This window comes from Acipenser ruthenus, chromosome 17 (genome assembly GCF_902713425.1).
Source record: "Acipenser ruthenus chromosome 17, fAciRut3.2 maternal haplotype, whole genome shotgun sequence".
Lineage (NCBI taxonomy): Eukaryota > Metazoa > Chordata > Actinopteri > Acipenseriformes > Acipenseridae > Acipenser > Acipenser ruthenus.
Window position 1 is genome coordinate 24,588,241 of NC_081205.1, and position 17,493 is coordinate 24,605,733.

Genomic DNA, 17,493 nt, shown 5'->3' on the forward strand with positions numbered 1-17,493 from the left:
TGGCACAAACAGTAACTATAATGTGTATCGAAGTGACACAAACAGGCTAACGATCTGAAGAATGGCAGCTAAATAAAATTACACTTCAGGCATCTCGTCACCTTTTGGTATCTGATATGCTTCATTCCAAGTCAAGCCATTTGATTACAAATAAATTGGGAAACAAATGTATACAGACGAAGTCTACAGTACGAGTAATTTCAGTGTCTTGCACATGGAGGCACATTTAACATGCAACAATGGCAGGATCAAAAAATGTAAATGAACAGTCCATAACAAATACAATTACAAATATATAGTTAGCTCAGAAAACAAACCATTTATATTTGGCCTGTGTGGTATGATTTAAAAAAAAAAAAAGCTTGGTATATAGAATGCATTAATACCTCTCAACTATTGTTTTCAACTTACTGGGTTAAGTCCCTATGGGACACGCTGTAGCCATTGTAACGGTACTATGCTCCTTGAATTTTGGGAGGTAGTATAACATAAAATTATAAAGAATATAAAAATGTGTTTTTTAGAGTGACAGGGAATGTGTGTATCGGAGTCAATAGTGTGTAAATGTGTATTATGTCAGTAAAAACCAAGAACATTGATTGTAAGATTACTGGAGCATGTAAAGTCTGTATCCCACACTGCCAATCACAGAAGAAACTAGTAAATTAAAGAATGTGAATGAAACCTATTGATTACATCAAATTGCTTATCTAACGAAGGGGGTTAATGCATGGTTAAATTGCATGAACTACAAACTTTTTTGACTATTTTGGTGGAAATTCATCACCTTCTTGCCAAGTGAATTGTTCATAGTTACAAGGAAGCTAGTTTAAAAAAAAAAAAAAAAAAAAAGTAAAATCAGAACAAGCTGTTCATCTTGCGACAGTCTTACTTTTCTGTAGGTAGGCCTATATATTACATATAATTATATCCTCTATCAAGACTCAAGTCTGAGTGATGCATCTTTATGTTATTATAAAACAACAACAGCACCAACGTTCCTGTTTATAATAGCATTTTTACTCCATTGCACAATTTGCACTATTTGAGGAAAAATAAACAAAAAAACAAATGGCACCTTGTGTATCATTGACAAATAGCAGACTTGTGCATCAGTTTAGCCAATAGCATTCTAATACATTTTTATTAAATGTTTTAAACTCATTCTCAAACTTTTGTGCCACAAAATACTTTTATCATCTACATACAACATCTACTTTGACAAGATAACATTTTGTTAGTGTCATTTCTACATTGTCTAAATTCCTAAGAGAATACTAGCTTTGGTTCACTGTGATAAATGTATTGTTTGCATCAATTCATATCTTACCAGATCACTGATGCAAATAATAAACTTGTAATTCGATTCAGTTCCATTATTTCCCTTGCAGATACGACTTTGGGAAGGGGCTAATATTATAGTAGTATAGCCCTAGATTTTAATGTCATTAATTACCAAAACAAGAAACTTTAAGAGTTCCAGTGGACCATGTTATGACAGTCCAGGTCATGTATTTAAATTATACCACAATTGTTACACAATTGTCCACTTGATCTAAATTGCAACGTTCTATTCCTAATCTGATCCAACTAGCTAGTACAATAACATTAGAATGTTTAATTCTAAAAAACAAACAAAATAAACGACATGCTTATACAGTAGACGGAAGACAGGAGCAGAACCAGCAGGAGACTAGAAGCCTGCAAAGTACCAATCTATCCTCCATAACTAAGAAACCACAAACCCTGTGACTACTGTGCTACCAAGCTGTTCTTCTTTAGATCTCTTTTTTGGACATATATTTGTTACATCATAGTATTTATTATTATTTATTTCTTAGCAGATGCCCTTATCCAGGGTGACTAACAATTATTTTTTTTACATACAATTACCCATTTATACAGTTGGGTTTTTACTGGAGCAATCTAGGTAAAGTACCTTGCTCAAGGGTACAGCAGCAGTGTCCCCCATCTGGGATTGAACCCACAACCCCCCGGATAAGAGTCCAGAGCCCTAACCACTACTCCGCAGTATCTTTTAATTCTTAATCATAACCACATTCATCGATCTCTTCAAGTCTACAGCTAGCAACCCACATATCTGATTTGTTGGTATCACTCTGATAAATCAAGCTATCAATTAATAACAATCATTAGCACCAAGATTAGTTAGACATATCTCTTAGTAGGGCTGCAACGATAAAATCGAAAATCGATATTTTTATCGATTTTCCTCCTTATTACGATCATCGATAATAAAACTGGATCATCGATAATGGCGATTTATTAAATTTCTGGAATTTATAAACTAAATGTTGCACCAAACTTCCTATATTGGCATTTAAATTACAAGACGCCACCAATATGTCTACTTGAAATACCGACACAAATACCCAGCACTAAGGTTCAAATGTATCTCCTCAAGTGCACCGAGAAACTGATTAATTCTCTTCCGGTTCGTTTTCATAAATGAAAGATGTCTGACAAAAGTGATAACATGGCGGGTAAAAGTGCTCCTGAGCGCTCAATTGTTACACCACCCAGTATGAAAAGCAAATACTGGCGTCATTTCAGATTTTGGACGATTGGAGGACAGATTGAAAATAAAAAAAATGTTGTATGTAAATTATGCAAACGCGAACTCCCCTATAATTCAAATACAACGAACATGAGAAGCCATTTGGAAAAACACCACCCACTTGAGTGCAGCGAAATACACGGTAAGGAGGAGGGATCAGAAACGGCTGGGCCTTCATGTCCTAAACAGCCAAGAATGACAGCGTTTTTTCAACAAACTTCTGCTGCTGCATTACCCGGTCAACAAAGTGAAGCAATTACAAAATCTCTTGTAAAATTCATCTGCAAAGATATGAAACCCATCAGCATTGTCGAGGGTGATGGTTTCAGGAAATTTTGCAGTGAAATGGAGTCGAGATACCAAATTCCGAGTTGCACAACAATTTCAAAGAACATAGTTAAACTGTATGATACCACTCGTGCAAATGTAAAACAAATACTGCATGATTGTAAGGACATTTCTTTAACTACAGGTGGTTGGACCTCCTTAGCCACCGATGCTTATGTTACCGTAACAGCGCATTGCATTACTGATTCTTGGGAACTGCAAGATTTTGTTCTGCAAACCAAAGAGCTTCGAGGAAGTCACACAGCAGAAAATGTTGCAGAGTGTATTTCAGAAATTCTGGATGATTTTAATATACGCGAGTCAGTAATTGCTGTCACTACTGATAATGCACTGAACTACGTCAACGCAGTAGAAAGATATCTCAATTTCATCAACATCCCGTGTGTGGCTCACACAATTAACCTTGCTGTACGGAAGGGACTGAATACTGGACCGATCGAAAGAACACTTACCCGACTTAAAAGTTCGGCTGCACATTTCAATAGGTCACCAACTGACAAATGTCTTCTGGAGGATAAGCAAAAGTTGCTCGGATTAAAAAACGACAATTTAATCAATGACTGTTACACGCTGGAACAGCACCTACAACATGATTTGCCGAGCATCAGAACAGGCTGCAGTGGCCGCTGTAATCTTTGAAAAAAAGCTATCGCATCTGTAGTTAACAACTAACGAATGGATGGTTGTTGAAAATATCCGTGAAACTCTGAAACCATTCAAAACGGCAACCGCTGCATTATCAACAGACAAATACCCCACAGCTTCAGCTGTTTTACCTCTTCAGCATATCCTGATCAATCAAGTTAAATTTTGCAGCATCTGAAATTCCTGTAATAAAGGAGATGAAAAACAAAATCTACAGTGATCTGAGTTTGAGGTACGACAAAGAAGAACGACAATCAACATTCATGCTTTTGAACAAAACGTCATTCTTTGACCCACGCTTTCACCGATTGATACATTTATCTGAACAAGAAAAGCGTCAGGTACAGGAAGAAATTCAAACAGAAGTGATACAGCGTTTTGTAAATGAAACTGATTTGGTAAATGAACATGGCAGTTCTGAAAATAAAGAAGCTAGCAGAAAAACTGCGCTGTCTGCAATGGGTGACCTGTTTGGGGACACATACACCTGTGGGAAAGAAGAAACAAAGAATTGCGAAATACAACTGATGCAGGAGATGGCGTGCTATGTCAAGGAGACACCACTCTCAGCAGATAGCAATCCACTGGAATGGTGGAAAAACCAGGCCTGAAATATCCACACCTTGCTCAACTGGCCAAAAAATACCTGTGTGTGCCAGGCACATCTGTGCGCTCTGAACGTGTCTTTTCGACAGCAGGAAACATTGTAAATAAAAAGCGAGCAGCCCTGGATCCAGAGCAAGTCGACAGGCTTGTGTTCCTTGCAAACAACATTTAAAATACACACGTTTGAATGGACAGATTGGATATACATAGTTTTTGTTTCTTTGTGGACTGTTACAATTCTGTGATCTAGTTGGATATTTCTTAAGGACAACACACAGTAAGTAACTGACTGTACATTAACATATATTTTTTTGTTAACCTGACACCCCTATCTCTTAGTAATAATCTATTCCTTAAATGTCCCTTCAGAAGTCTTTTCTCGTCACACTGTTTTTAGACAGACACCGTGATATTCTGATGTTTAATGCTTTGCCTACTGCATACTGAAGCCCACTTCATCTCTGCTGGGGCATACACAACTTCAGATACAAACAGATAACCGTCTGTTTCTTGAAACTTTCCATGCTCATAAACCTCAAATAAAAAAAAACTCCACTGTATTTAAATCTCACTGCAGATCTCTATCAAAATTACTGTAAAGTGTACATTTTCGATAACTCTTGTTCAGACTCTCTCAACATTACCTGCAAGATATAGATGCATTATAATACCCAATAATCAGGACACTAAACTTCACTAGTACTTTTATTGATAAATATTTAAACATGTTAATCAATTTATTAATAATCAATTAATAATTTAGCTATCTTGACATTGTAGCCACCTACCTTTGGTCAATATAACCTTTTGCTTCTGACTCTAGTCACATCAGGAGATTGAATAATGATTCAATCTATAGTAATTCATTATAAGAACCATTAATTAGTCCTCTGCCCTCAAACTATTCTCTATACCTGCGAGGACTCAGCCACTAAACGATTATGCAAATCTTCAATTCTGGTATAATTACTTCTAAATATATTTAACAGCCTGCAAATGTTAAGGCATAACTCTTAAGAGGAAAGACTGATCTATTAGTTTATTTCTGGAACAACAGTGACTTATTTATAAACAAAAAGAAAAAATTGGCCTCACTATTTCACTTTCATTGTAACTGTAATTAAGGATAAGGGTCATTTTGCCATGTCAACTGCTGCTGTGGAAAGGAAACATGACTGAAGGATGCAATGGGATGCTGCTTTGCTTCCATTTAGAAATGTTATTGAGTTATATTAAACATTGATGACATCACTCTCTATGTGATCGTCTTGAATCATGTTGATCCCTGGTACACAATACATTTAGATACTATTGGCAGTGTGTACTGTATACTGCACAGATGTGTTTGATATGTAAATGATTTTATTGAACAAGCCCTCTCAGAAATGCAACTGTACCTCAAACTCAAATTCACAGTAAGGCGAAACCACTAGGGGAAACTATAACCCAACCCTTGTTTACTCAATAGACACAAAGACATATAGATTGGATTATTATTTACATGGGCAAGTGTAATGGTAACCGAAACTCAATCACTTTCCTTGGATTGCCAAAGAGACTGCCAAGTGAACATTGCATAGATCAGTTTAGTAGGTAATCTTCTTCTTCATTATTATTATTATTATTATTATTATTATTATAATAATAATAATAATAATAATAATAATAATAATAATAATAATGTGTTCAAAGGTGTTTGTTAAAGACATGCAATGGTCATTTTTTCCTTTGTACAGTTACGTGTAATTTCAAGTTAATTAACTTCCTGCAGATGGGATTGAAGAATGTACAAGGCAACGGTACTTTTCAAAGCGCTGCTTTTTCACTTGCATACCTGACAGGTGCTTCACTAAATACCAGTCGCAAGTGAACTGGACTTTATTGCTGTTGTTTTAACTAGACTGTACATGCAGTACATGTGGTAGTATAAATACGTGACAAGAAAATTAAATGAGCGGTTTCACGTTTTTTTAGTTTTTAAAAGCACTGCAGCTCTTCTTATTGTATTAATTTCCCCACTGTTTGTTGCAAGCTTGTGCTAGCGATTTAAATTCATGGATGCTTGTTAAACCGCTTTTGGTCTTTTACTCTAAACGGCACAAGGAGTGATTTTTGCAAACACGAACGAGGTTAGGAACATATTTATATGTATACATCATGTTGAATATATGTACGTGTTCGATACTCACAGCACTGCAGGTAAATGAACCTCAATTTCCAAGGCCTGTCCTGGTTTCGCCTTGTAATTTTAAGAGATAATGACGTGAAATTATTCTCAGAATTAGGGTGGATTTCACCCATTTCTTCAGCAGCGGTCGCCGCCATCATTACTTGCTCTTTTCAATTTCATTCACCTGGACACAAGCAGTATTCGAGCCTCGCGCGTGTACGTGGCAATGACGCGTGGACGAGCGGATGCGCGTGTCTGTCAGTACAAAACGTGTTGAAAGTGTACGTGACGTTATATTAAAAGTTTAGGTGCATTTCATGAAAATAATCATAGTTCCAGTTTTGAATTTGGAATGTATAAGATATGTAAATAAATGACTTTCTAAATAGAAAAAATAAATAAATAAATAAAACAAGAAATGTACTTGCATGGATATAATGCAATTGCACTGGAATTTTTATGTAATTTCTTTACAAATTTAACACACATTTTAAAATAACGTATGTGTTAAAGGTAACTATCTACAACACTGAAATTCTTAGTTTCTTTAAAAAAAAATCCTATGTCTTTGACTTAACGCATAAACAATAGGACCCACAGGTAGGTTTTGTCTGAGAAGACTACACCACTGTTAATATTTGCTAATATTAAAACCTGTTTAGAGAGACTTAAAACATATTTAAGAATTTAACATATTTAATAAGTCTTTGCCCACAGTACTGAAAGTTGGTGTAAATATAAATGTAAAATAAGTCAATAATTAATGTATGGGCTATCACCCTTCATTTAAATATGCTTTATTTTGCTCTTATCTGCCCCCTATTTTACTGCATTTAATCCTGTACCTCAGAATATTGTAATCTGCCAAGTGTTTAATCTGTAGTATTTTGTACTCAATCATATCCTGATGTAACTATCACTATTTAATCATATCCTGATGTAACTTTCACTATTATCTGCTGTATTATTGAATTGTGGTTTGTCACACTTGAGAATTATTGTATTTCTTGTTCTTATTGTATGACTTATATTGTAACACTTGAATGTATTTGTATTTGCTTGCGATTGTAAGTCGCCCTGGATAAGGGCGTCTGCTAAGAAATAAATAATAATAATAATAATAATAATAATAATAATAATAATAATAATAATAATAATAATAATAATACAAACATAAAGTGAATTCCTCCATATTTGCTCCATAATTTTACTAAAATGCTTTTTCCCCAGCTAAAATAAACTGAATGGCCAGAGATATACACTTCACCTATAGTTCTTTTTAAAGGGAACCAGTTGGGGATCATACAGAGATGCTGCCCTGAGATCTGCTTTCAGCTGCTGTCTTCTGTCAGGACACCGTGCCAACATTTTGTGAAATGTCAACCATTCTCCAAACCTCCAAACCACTGATGACGTGGTGCTGTATCTCCTTGGGAAGCTGACTGAACGCAGTCTCAAAGGATCGTGGCGTCACTTTCATAACGAGAATGTAGAGATTTGGAGATTTCATGGTTATTTAATCTTTTCCCATTTTTTAAAAATGTTTTTAAAACCCATAATGATTAAATAAAAACAAATTGCTGTTCATGAAATGTATCATGTGTATTAGCAATGGTGTATTCGTTTATTCTCATTTATACTGTTTAACCTAAGAAAATAGATAATGTATTTATACATTTATAATCACAATCCGTAAATTTATTTTTCATTAATTATTCCTATGAATTAACAACACCATACCATTTCAAGCCACCATTTTGTTTTTCTGCTATATTTCTCTATGTAGGATAATACCAGAGGGTCTTTCCACTATGTAGTATGTGAAATATTAGTGATCCATTTAGACATTTTTAATTTATGTTGGCTTAAATGGTCTTAGAACAGCTAATTTGTAGAGCAAATCACATGCAACAAAAAGGATATTGCATCATAAACAGCCTGCCCTATTTAAATCCTTTTATAGGGACTCTATTTTAACATGAATATAAATTGAAATGCCACGTTAAATAAAGGATCTTTACTAGTTGCTATTAAATTTTTAAAGCCCTCCCATGGGGTTTATTAACAGAAGCAGGAGTCCATTTTATTAGCATAAATGAAAGACTCCCTTGTTAGAGATTTTTCTTTTTATTGTTCAGTGAACTGGATCAAAAGAGAGACCAAGCTGAAAATCCGTAACTCAATTTTCTTCATGCAATATTACAGTGCTTCCAGATATCTGGAGTGTTGTTAAAAATGCAGTCTGGTCTGACGTACTAGAAAGGTCAGAACTTATCTTAGAAATGCTGTTGTCTGTCTACATCTTGATATCTTCCTTTGGTTATGAATTAAATACATTTCTTAAAAGGGGAATTGTGTTTATTAATGTATATTCCTGAACATTACCTGGTCTGTTAATTCATTGGGTATGAAAGCAGAACTATCTATGCCTTGTACTGTATGCAAAATCTGTACTATAAGTTTGAAGTTCATAAGGACATCTGAAGGAGGCCCTTGGAGAGAAAGTTCTAAGAACTTTAAATAGGGTATTGATATTGTTACTATACAGTATGTTTGATATTCCAACAGTATACTTGGTTGTGCTTTTCATAATTTCATATTTATGTTTTTTTTAAAACAGAAGATATGTGCACATCATTACCTGACATATTATTGCTGCTGTATCTGGTTTAGGGCTAAAAAGAGCTTACAGTACAATGTATGTGTTGCTTTACATTGCCTTTGCTCACTGCTTAGTATTTTTTGTCTCCATCATTTCTGCTTGAAGTCAGCTTGGCATGGACTCAACAATTCTGAACATATCATGGCTCTGCAAGAAGCATGGATAAACACCCTCCCTGCAGTGACAGGATGCAAACTCTTACAGAGGTACATATTAAGACGCTAGTATGAGTCAAATTGGGTTCCTGTCCAGGCATGCAGAATCGGTGTAATCCTTTCTTTACCTTACAAATGTTTGGTAAAGTGTTATTTTTCATAATTCCACCAGAATCATATTACTATATATCATATACACATGGAAGTAAAGTCTAGGGTTGCTTAATATATATATATATATATATATATATATATATATATATATATATATATATATATATATATATATATATATATATATATATATATATTGTGGCAGAGTAGAGGGAGGAAAGAGATACAATGTAGTCCAGAGGTTTTTGGTGCAAGACTCACCAGTATGAGTTAAAGAAATGAGGGACACCTGCCTGTGATTAAGCAGGTAAATATAAAAGCAGGTTAAAATGTTTGTGTGCTGTCTGTGTGGAAGCCAGAAGTCTCTGTGATGGCCGAGACCTGTGTGGTCGGAAGCAAGGTACAGAGTGAAAAGTGCGTTTAGTAAACGGTCCGGTTCTTCAGTTTGGCTTTTTTGTTTTGTTTAAACCTTTTGTTTTGATATGATCACGTCTCTGGATTGATGAGGTCTGTTATTACACTGCTTCAGAATGTACTGTAAGTTCCACAAGCTCGGAACTTCAAGTGTATTCAAGTGCTACTGTATCTGACAGATGGAGAGACAGTGATGAAGCAATGAGAAGCCTGCTAGTTTCTCAAACCATGGGGGCCCAAAAATGTACAACTCCTTTTGGGTAAAGTGTTGCTACTCTCATATCTGAAAAAACAATTCAGTGGAAATCCATCTGTTAGATTGCAGCTCCCTTTACAACCATACACATACTAGGACTAGTTGATTGTACTTTCCCCCCCTTTACTACTGCATTCAGGTGACTGGTTCAAGATATCTGTAGGTAAAACCAAATGCAAACTACTTCCTAAAATAACTTTGTAACATCTTGAGGTGGCTTTTCTTTTTTCAGAAATATTCAAGGAATTTTTTGATTTACAGAAAATGATACACAAAGGAAATGATCAAGAATTTACTGAAAAATGTATTAGCTTAACATTTCCTTAAAACTTTCACACAATGCATACCATTTTACAAAACACAAATTGCAAAACAACATTAATATACCTAGATAAATCAAGCTGTCAGTATTGCACAGTTTATAGAAACACCAACATTATTGCCTTAATTCAGAAAATTGCAATTATCGTAGTAACACCTATAGTAAATACATTTAAAAGCATTTTGTATGCTGATGTCATATTTTAAGACATGTATTTACATTATTTTGTCTTTATTGCTTTTACTATTGGCTGCACTCTAGGAAAAGGTGCAAATCTCACTTTTAAGGAAGTTTGAGTCACAGAAATCCCACAACAGAGTTTACTATATTATTAATTGCACACTGCAGAAAGAAAAATAGAGAAATGCCATGTCTGTCAGGAGAGTTAATATACCAGAAGAGGAGGAACAGCGAGCTGACAAAAGAAGTCCCATAATGTTTATATTAACAATTGGAGGACAGACATAGACAGTAGAATACTATACAAACCTATCGGAGCAAAACACCGCAATCATAGCTAAAATAGTTTTTACTGAACCTAATGACAGAATGGGATTTGTAACAAACAGGCAGTAATCCCACCTACTGTGGGCTTGAAGACGTTGAGGGAGAGTAATGATTGTTTAAAGAATGTGAGAAACACTGGATGAAAGATAAGCTTGCTTTAATGAAATGAATGTACTTTAGTTATTTTCCATTGACAGGTTTGACAGCTGGGAAGTCTACTGTATAGTTAATGTTACACAAACCTGTTAAAATATATGGTTCTGTGGGTTTGCATACTGTATGTAAAAAAAAAAAAAAAAAAATTAACATTCATCTCAAAAGCACAATACAAACATCCCATATAAAATGATTTTGTTGTTTAGGTAGTATAAAACAAATCTCTTTTTTTCAGGTTTTACAAAAATGTAATTGAATGACCAAATCCTGAGAAATATCAATATTGTTACAGTATTTGTGCTTGTAAATTAGTTACATCACAAGGTGATACAATTGTTTTTTAACAAGCGTATTGCAGGTGCTGCTACTGTATCTGCTGTAAGGATGTCTAAAGCACTAGTTAACTCATAAACAACATATTTGGGTCCTCTCTTTCTTTATTTCTTTGATAAATTTATGATCCAGAGATGACTTTGTAGACTATCCCTACTCCGAGAAACAAACTCAATAAATAAATAAATAAATAAATACACTTTCCCTTACATTTCTATGATGTTTGTGATCATTCGAAATGTTTCAATGATTTCTTGTTAAATATGTCTTTTGCATAATGTACAGTATCTTGCTCAATAGTCTGTGTTGTTTTGCCATGTGTCTTTGGTTCCAGGTTCTTGAATAGTCCTGTCATAGAGCACAATACACTTTCCAGTACAGTCCTTAACACCTTTCACTTCTCTAAATTATACAACATGCAAAAACATTTACCAACACCAAATTCAACCATCAGGTATCAAACACGATTCGAATTAAAATAATGGCTGGAAAATGTTGCTGGTGGCAGGAATACAAGAACACTTATTCAAGAAGATACATTGCATGGTGGCATTTTCATTTTTTGCAGTTCTTTAACAATTTATACTTCACAATTCATATCATTATTCAAAGGAAATGGTATAACAAAAAAGTTTCTAGAGCACTCCTGTCAATCTGGAGGTGCAGTACCAGTACATACAGTTACCAGACATTGGAAATTTCAGACACCATCCTTTTACTTTGTATTTGCTATTTAAACTAGAACTTAAAGCACTATATTACCAAGTACTCAGAAAAGTGTTGCCAAGTATGTACCATAGAATTATTATTATTTATTTATCTTTTTGTTTTTTGGCTTCTACATTGACCCCTGTCCACACCACCCTATTGCCTTCAAATAATTCTAGAGATTCTAGTTGTATATTTTATACAGGTTCTGCTGTGTGATGCTTCAAGTGTCATTTATTTTAACCATGGGCTGGGTGATTCCCCAGGTGCTTTGGAGATTATTTTTTTTTCATTCCCCTGTATCGCTTAGCAACAGTAAGTAATTCAAGTGCAAATCAAAAGTAATCTCAAATGAGTCATACAGCAAGATTAATCATGAGCAAAATATTTTTTATATTAAGTTAATTAATAATCCATTTTAATTTCTGTCATACATGTCAAACACAATTTGGTGACTGGCAGAAATGTTATACAGATGATCAATTATGCAGCCAGCATTTCAAATTTGTGCAGTATTTTCTGGTCAAAAATACAATTGCCTGCCATTGTCATCATTGTGTAGATCAGTGGTACTCAACTCTGGCCCTCGAGATCAATTCCAATCCTGGTCATTATTCCAACCAGGTCCTAAATTAGTTAACTGCCTCTTAGCAGCTGGCCTGCGACCATAGTAAATAATTTTGGCTTGACATTCTATTTTGATTATTTAACCTCTACCTTTATTTTAACTTCAGCTCAGGTGAAGCCAATTTATCCTATCACAATGTTGAACATTTCATAGTAGTACTTCGCTCTTTGTTCACTTCCTGGGCACCGAACACACAAGTGTACAGCAGCATCACATGATATTACCAGTAAAGCAGGCAGTGAACTTGGCTTCACCTGAGCCTCAGTGAAACTAATGTTCTAATGACACGTAATAACCTGTTCTAAAAGTCTTGGTTACTACACCTTTAATTACAGATTTACACACCACTAGGCTCAAGTCTGTAATTAACTCCATGTTAATAAACCCAATTATTTGAAGGTTTAATTGTTTTAGTTTTTTGGTACCTGTGAAATGACATCTTAAAAGGCAGAATCATAAACAATTCTAAATTTGGTCAAATAAATTTTTCTTAGCTAAAACCCTACATTTTAAAGCATTTTTCATTTTCATTTAAAGGCACATACAGTATTACTATTTTTTAAAGCTCAGTGTAAAGATGGTCTCCCTGAATTAAAAAATAAAGACTTCAATAGCAAGGAGGTTAAAACATGAACACAATAAGAAAATAGTATACAGGCTACATATAAGAACAGGAATGGCTGGGAAATGTGTTATACAAATTTCTCAGAACGTGTCTGACACCTATGCTATCTTATGAAAATATCAGATTTCACCTCATGCAATTCACAGATTCAATAAAAAAAAATAGCCACTGACTGTACAGTAATAATGATTTTGTATGTATTTACAATTACTATAAACGTCTACTTAAACTGCTATATACAGAGAGACACATTCACTGAATATCTAGGTACCACCTCATTACTGAATTCTTTATATGTGGTTTACTGTATGATGTGACAGTTCAGATCAATGGAAGCAATACCGTTTGGAAACTAGACGACAAACTATACAGAGTTAAATAACTTTTCGGTTTGCATACATTTTGAAGATGCACACATTGGCAGTTTATCTACACTTAAAGCTGGAAAGCATCCCCAATCAAATGGTTGGTCTTCAAAGTGATAAATCATTCTGTCTGAAATATTTGATATAATGCTTGTTATATGTTGTTTACACAGTTTATAATTTGATCTCTGTTTCTATATTATTTTAACTGTCTGGCTGTGTGAGTCATTTACATACGACGTGCATAACAAAAGGTAGAACCACCTCCTCCTCCCCTTTCATTTGACATCCTATACATGTAAATGTGGCTAACCAGGGCTAGATGGTTTGATTTTATTTCTTTTAGATTTTTTTTTTGTGGAATCATTGCTTAAAGTGCTTGTAGCTTTAAATAATCCATACAGTTTTCCACGCATTGAACATCCATTTAATATATTGTGCAGTTTTGAAAGAAACACATGTTTAAGCAACTAAGTTTAAAACATGATACCTAGTGCTACACTAGGTTAAAGAAATCAGCTCCTTCCCCTAATGACTAAAATGCTTAGGAGCCAGTAAAAGGCTTTGATACCAAAGACATTGCTGGGATGAAATGACCTACAGTTGGAAGTAAAGCATTAAGAGTTCCTGGAAAGCAAGACAAGCAAACTTATAACTTTCTTTAACCTAGGGTGGTACCAAATGTCATATTTTGAAATGAAAATATATGTTTCTTGAAATGAAAATAATGTGCTTCTTTCAAAACTGCATATTTAAAAGTGGAAGTGCAAAACAAGTCAAATATATTCTATTAGCTACAATTACTGTCTGATGTTGTACTCATATTTTACAAAACATAGTATATAGTGTTTAATATAACAATGTGGGAAACGTCTGATGTAGTACATGTTAATAAAGCAACTTTTCCTAAAGCTAGCACATATCATTTTAGGAGAATGCTGTTTTTTTTACAGTCTTCCCTGTATTTTGTCACTTTTATTGTTTAATGTTTATTTCAGAACCCTACATTTGGTCAAATGAGACAAATACAGACTCATATCTTTTTCTTACCAAGTAGAACTTCCTACCACTTATTCTCACTTATTTTTCATTAAATAAATAATACAGTATAGTGAGTAATAAGTGTCATGGCAATAAAAACGCTAAGCCCATTAGACTGTAGTTCATTACACTAGTACATAACCTTAATTAACATTAAAACGGTGGTACCAACGACTAAAAACAAAACAAAGAACTAGGAAAAATATTACTGATTTAGACCATCTCCAGTGTAGTGAGCAACAACAGCCTATTGTTGTCCTTGTGCACAGCATGTCCTGTAATGTACTGTTGGACTATAATGCACAATATGATTGGGGTTTGTGTATTAATACAGCATACCATGCATTAGAAACCGCAATGCATTATAATGCATTTATCAGCAATAATTCTATATGAACCCAGCTTATTTACACTATTACTCAACTCATACACCCCTATTCACAAAACTTGAAATCAAGACGTACTTAAAGAAAGTTCCTGCTTATGAATAAAATGCAGTTTAACACTCATGAAACTGTTCTAGACTATTGTTAAAGAAGCCAACAACAGAGTAGCATTTTTATGACACTCAATAGTATTGTACTAATTCAAATATATTGAAAAGATATTGGGGGGTGATTACTGGATAGGGCCCTTATTTTCTTATAGCACATCAATTATGACAGAGTTATGTATGAGCGTGTCCCGATGTGTAATAACTTTTAGTTGCCATATTAGTTTGACTGTTTAATGATTTTACATTAAAATGTGTAGTCTTGGCTGCTTGTAGACTTGTTATATATTTATTTTTTTAACTCAATGATATATGATAAGTAACATTAAAAGCAGTGGGAAAGCACATCTTTCTTTATATAACTATCTCTTCAGACAAAGGGCTGTTGCGCATTAAACAGCTTCAATGAACAGCAATACTTGGATTTAATTTGACTCCTTTTTCCAGGTTACTGTCTGTGAAGGGGATGACTATGTTCAGGTGCATTTACCTCTTCCATGCTCATATGTTTCACTTTTTTCAAGTGCCTGTTGACATTCAGGGTTTTCAGTGTTATAAAACAATTGTATAAACTTGGATCCACATCCATCCAATGACATAAAGAATGGGACTTCATAGCAATCCATAAGCCTCGCTTCAATTATTAACACCCTGTACATACATCAAATCTCCAGTTACCACAATGCAATCACAATATATATATATATATATATATATATATATATATATATATATATATATATATATATATATATATATATATATATATATTACTCTGTTTCCCGGTCTTGGAAATATATTAGTCCTGTTGACATTCGTATAGTTCATGCAGGTGTGATACAGCATCTTTAACTATCAAAGACACATGTTACCCAGTAGGCAATATCTGCTTTCTTTTCCCGATCACACAGCCAAGGCTGTCAATTCTTCCTTTTGGGGACGTTTTCAAAGAGGTCCAGTCCTGTCTGTATGTGCTTTTGTGCTGAGTTAATGCAGTTTAGCACCATGTTTACTGTCTTGTTGAGATGGTTCGGCTTCCCTCGATCTTGAGCTTCTTTTAATACCGAAAACTGTGGTGTCCTCTCATCCAAAGCATACAAAATGTTTCTATAGAAAACAGAGAAAAGAGTCTTTATTTTGAACAGTCAGAATGCACAGAGAAATACCTTAACACTTTTGGAGGAACACGATTCACACTCTGATCTCTATTTAATTTCCACAAATAGAGATTCATACTTGGGATGTTTTTTTTCCTTCTTTATTCTGAAAGCTTAGAAACCTAAAACCATCTGTTACTTCCAAGAAGCTAATAATAAATCAATACACATGTTCAAATACGGCATACCTTACAATTTTAGCTAGAATCTTCTGTAATGTTTTGCGTCACAATACACTTTTCTTAGACGCTGGCAACTGATGAGAATCAAATGAAAAAAATATATACAGTAGATGCCGGTTATTAGCAACCCTGATAAAGACAACATTTGGTTATTAACAACATTTTCACGGGAACCAATCCCATCCCATAGACTTTAATGTTAATGGATTTCGGGTATTAGCAACTGTCTGCCGCTTAATGACAACTTTCTTTTACAATTTCTATGGCTACCGCACGCACACGAATACATTGCGCGCACGCATCGCAGCGTCTATTTATGTATCAGTTTTCATAATGCATCTATACATGTATTGAGTCTGATTGTCGTCTGTCATCATGGCTTCAAAACGTGTAGACCTTTCTATAGCCGATAAAGTTCAGATTCTGGAGGCACTACGTGAACCCGGTGCTAAACAAGTACGGGTAGCAGAAAAGTTTGGCATCTCAAAATCTGTTGTATCCCGCATTTTGAAATTGGCTACGAAGCTGCACGCAAAATTGAGAGTGATTTACAGCTGGAGGTGGCGAATCGTAAAAAAACAAACAACATTGGACAACTGCTTCTTTTAAAATTATGCTTCTGTATTAAATGTAAGTACTGTATACCAAGTTTGTTTACTGTTTTTAAGGATATTGATAGTATGTTGTTGTAGTACTATGTCTACAATACTGTGTATACTTTTTTGTTTTACACATCTAATAGTATTAGTAAACATATAACATTCTGATATTTGGTGTTTTTTGTGTTTATTTTTTAACACTAATCAACCAAGACGTGTATTTCAGTGCCCTGTTTCTACAAATATAGTATACATCGTTTTTCCATATTCATACACTTGAAAATATGCCTTTTTGCTTTATTATTATTATTATTATTATTATTATTATTATTATTATTATTATTATTATTATTATTGTTATTAATATTAATTCCTTAGCAGACGCCATTACCCAGTATACAAAAAATACATATCAAGAATTACAGTACA

General features: G+C 34.2%; 2 protein-coding genes across 5 annotated transcripts in view; both read right to left on the reverse strand.

The window, feature by feature from the left end:
- si:ch211-51h4.2 (uncharacterized) overlaps positions 1 to 6,595 on the reverse strand; it is a 104,861-nt gene extending 98,266 nt beyond the window's left edge. Inside the window, exon 1 of the mRNA XM_034038731.3 lies at positions 6,367 to 6,595. Within this exon, the coding sequence (XP_033894622.1) occupies positions 6,367 to 6,505 (139 nt within the window). The 5' untranslated portion in view covers positions 6,506 to 6,595. The remainder of the gene's footprint in view (positions 1 to 6,366) is intronic.
- Positions 6,596 to 15,880: 9,285 nt separating this feature from the next.
- Positions 15,881 to 17,493, reverse strand: part of LOC117423232 (inactive N-acetylated-alpha-linked acidic dipeptidase-like protein 2) — a 289,018-nt gene continuing 287,405 nt past the window's right edge. For all 4 annotated transcript variants that reach the window (XM_058990195.1, XM_034038735.3, XM_058990196.1 and 1 more), the window contains one exon: positions 15,881 to 16,233. In XM_058990195.1, the coding sequence (XP_058846178.1) occupies positions 16,047 to 16,233 (187 nt within the window). In that variant the 3' untranslated portion in view covers positions 15,881 to 16,046. The remainder of the gene's footprint in view (positions 16,234 to 17,493) is intronic.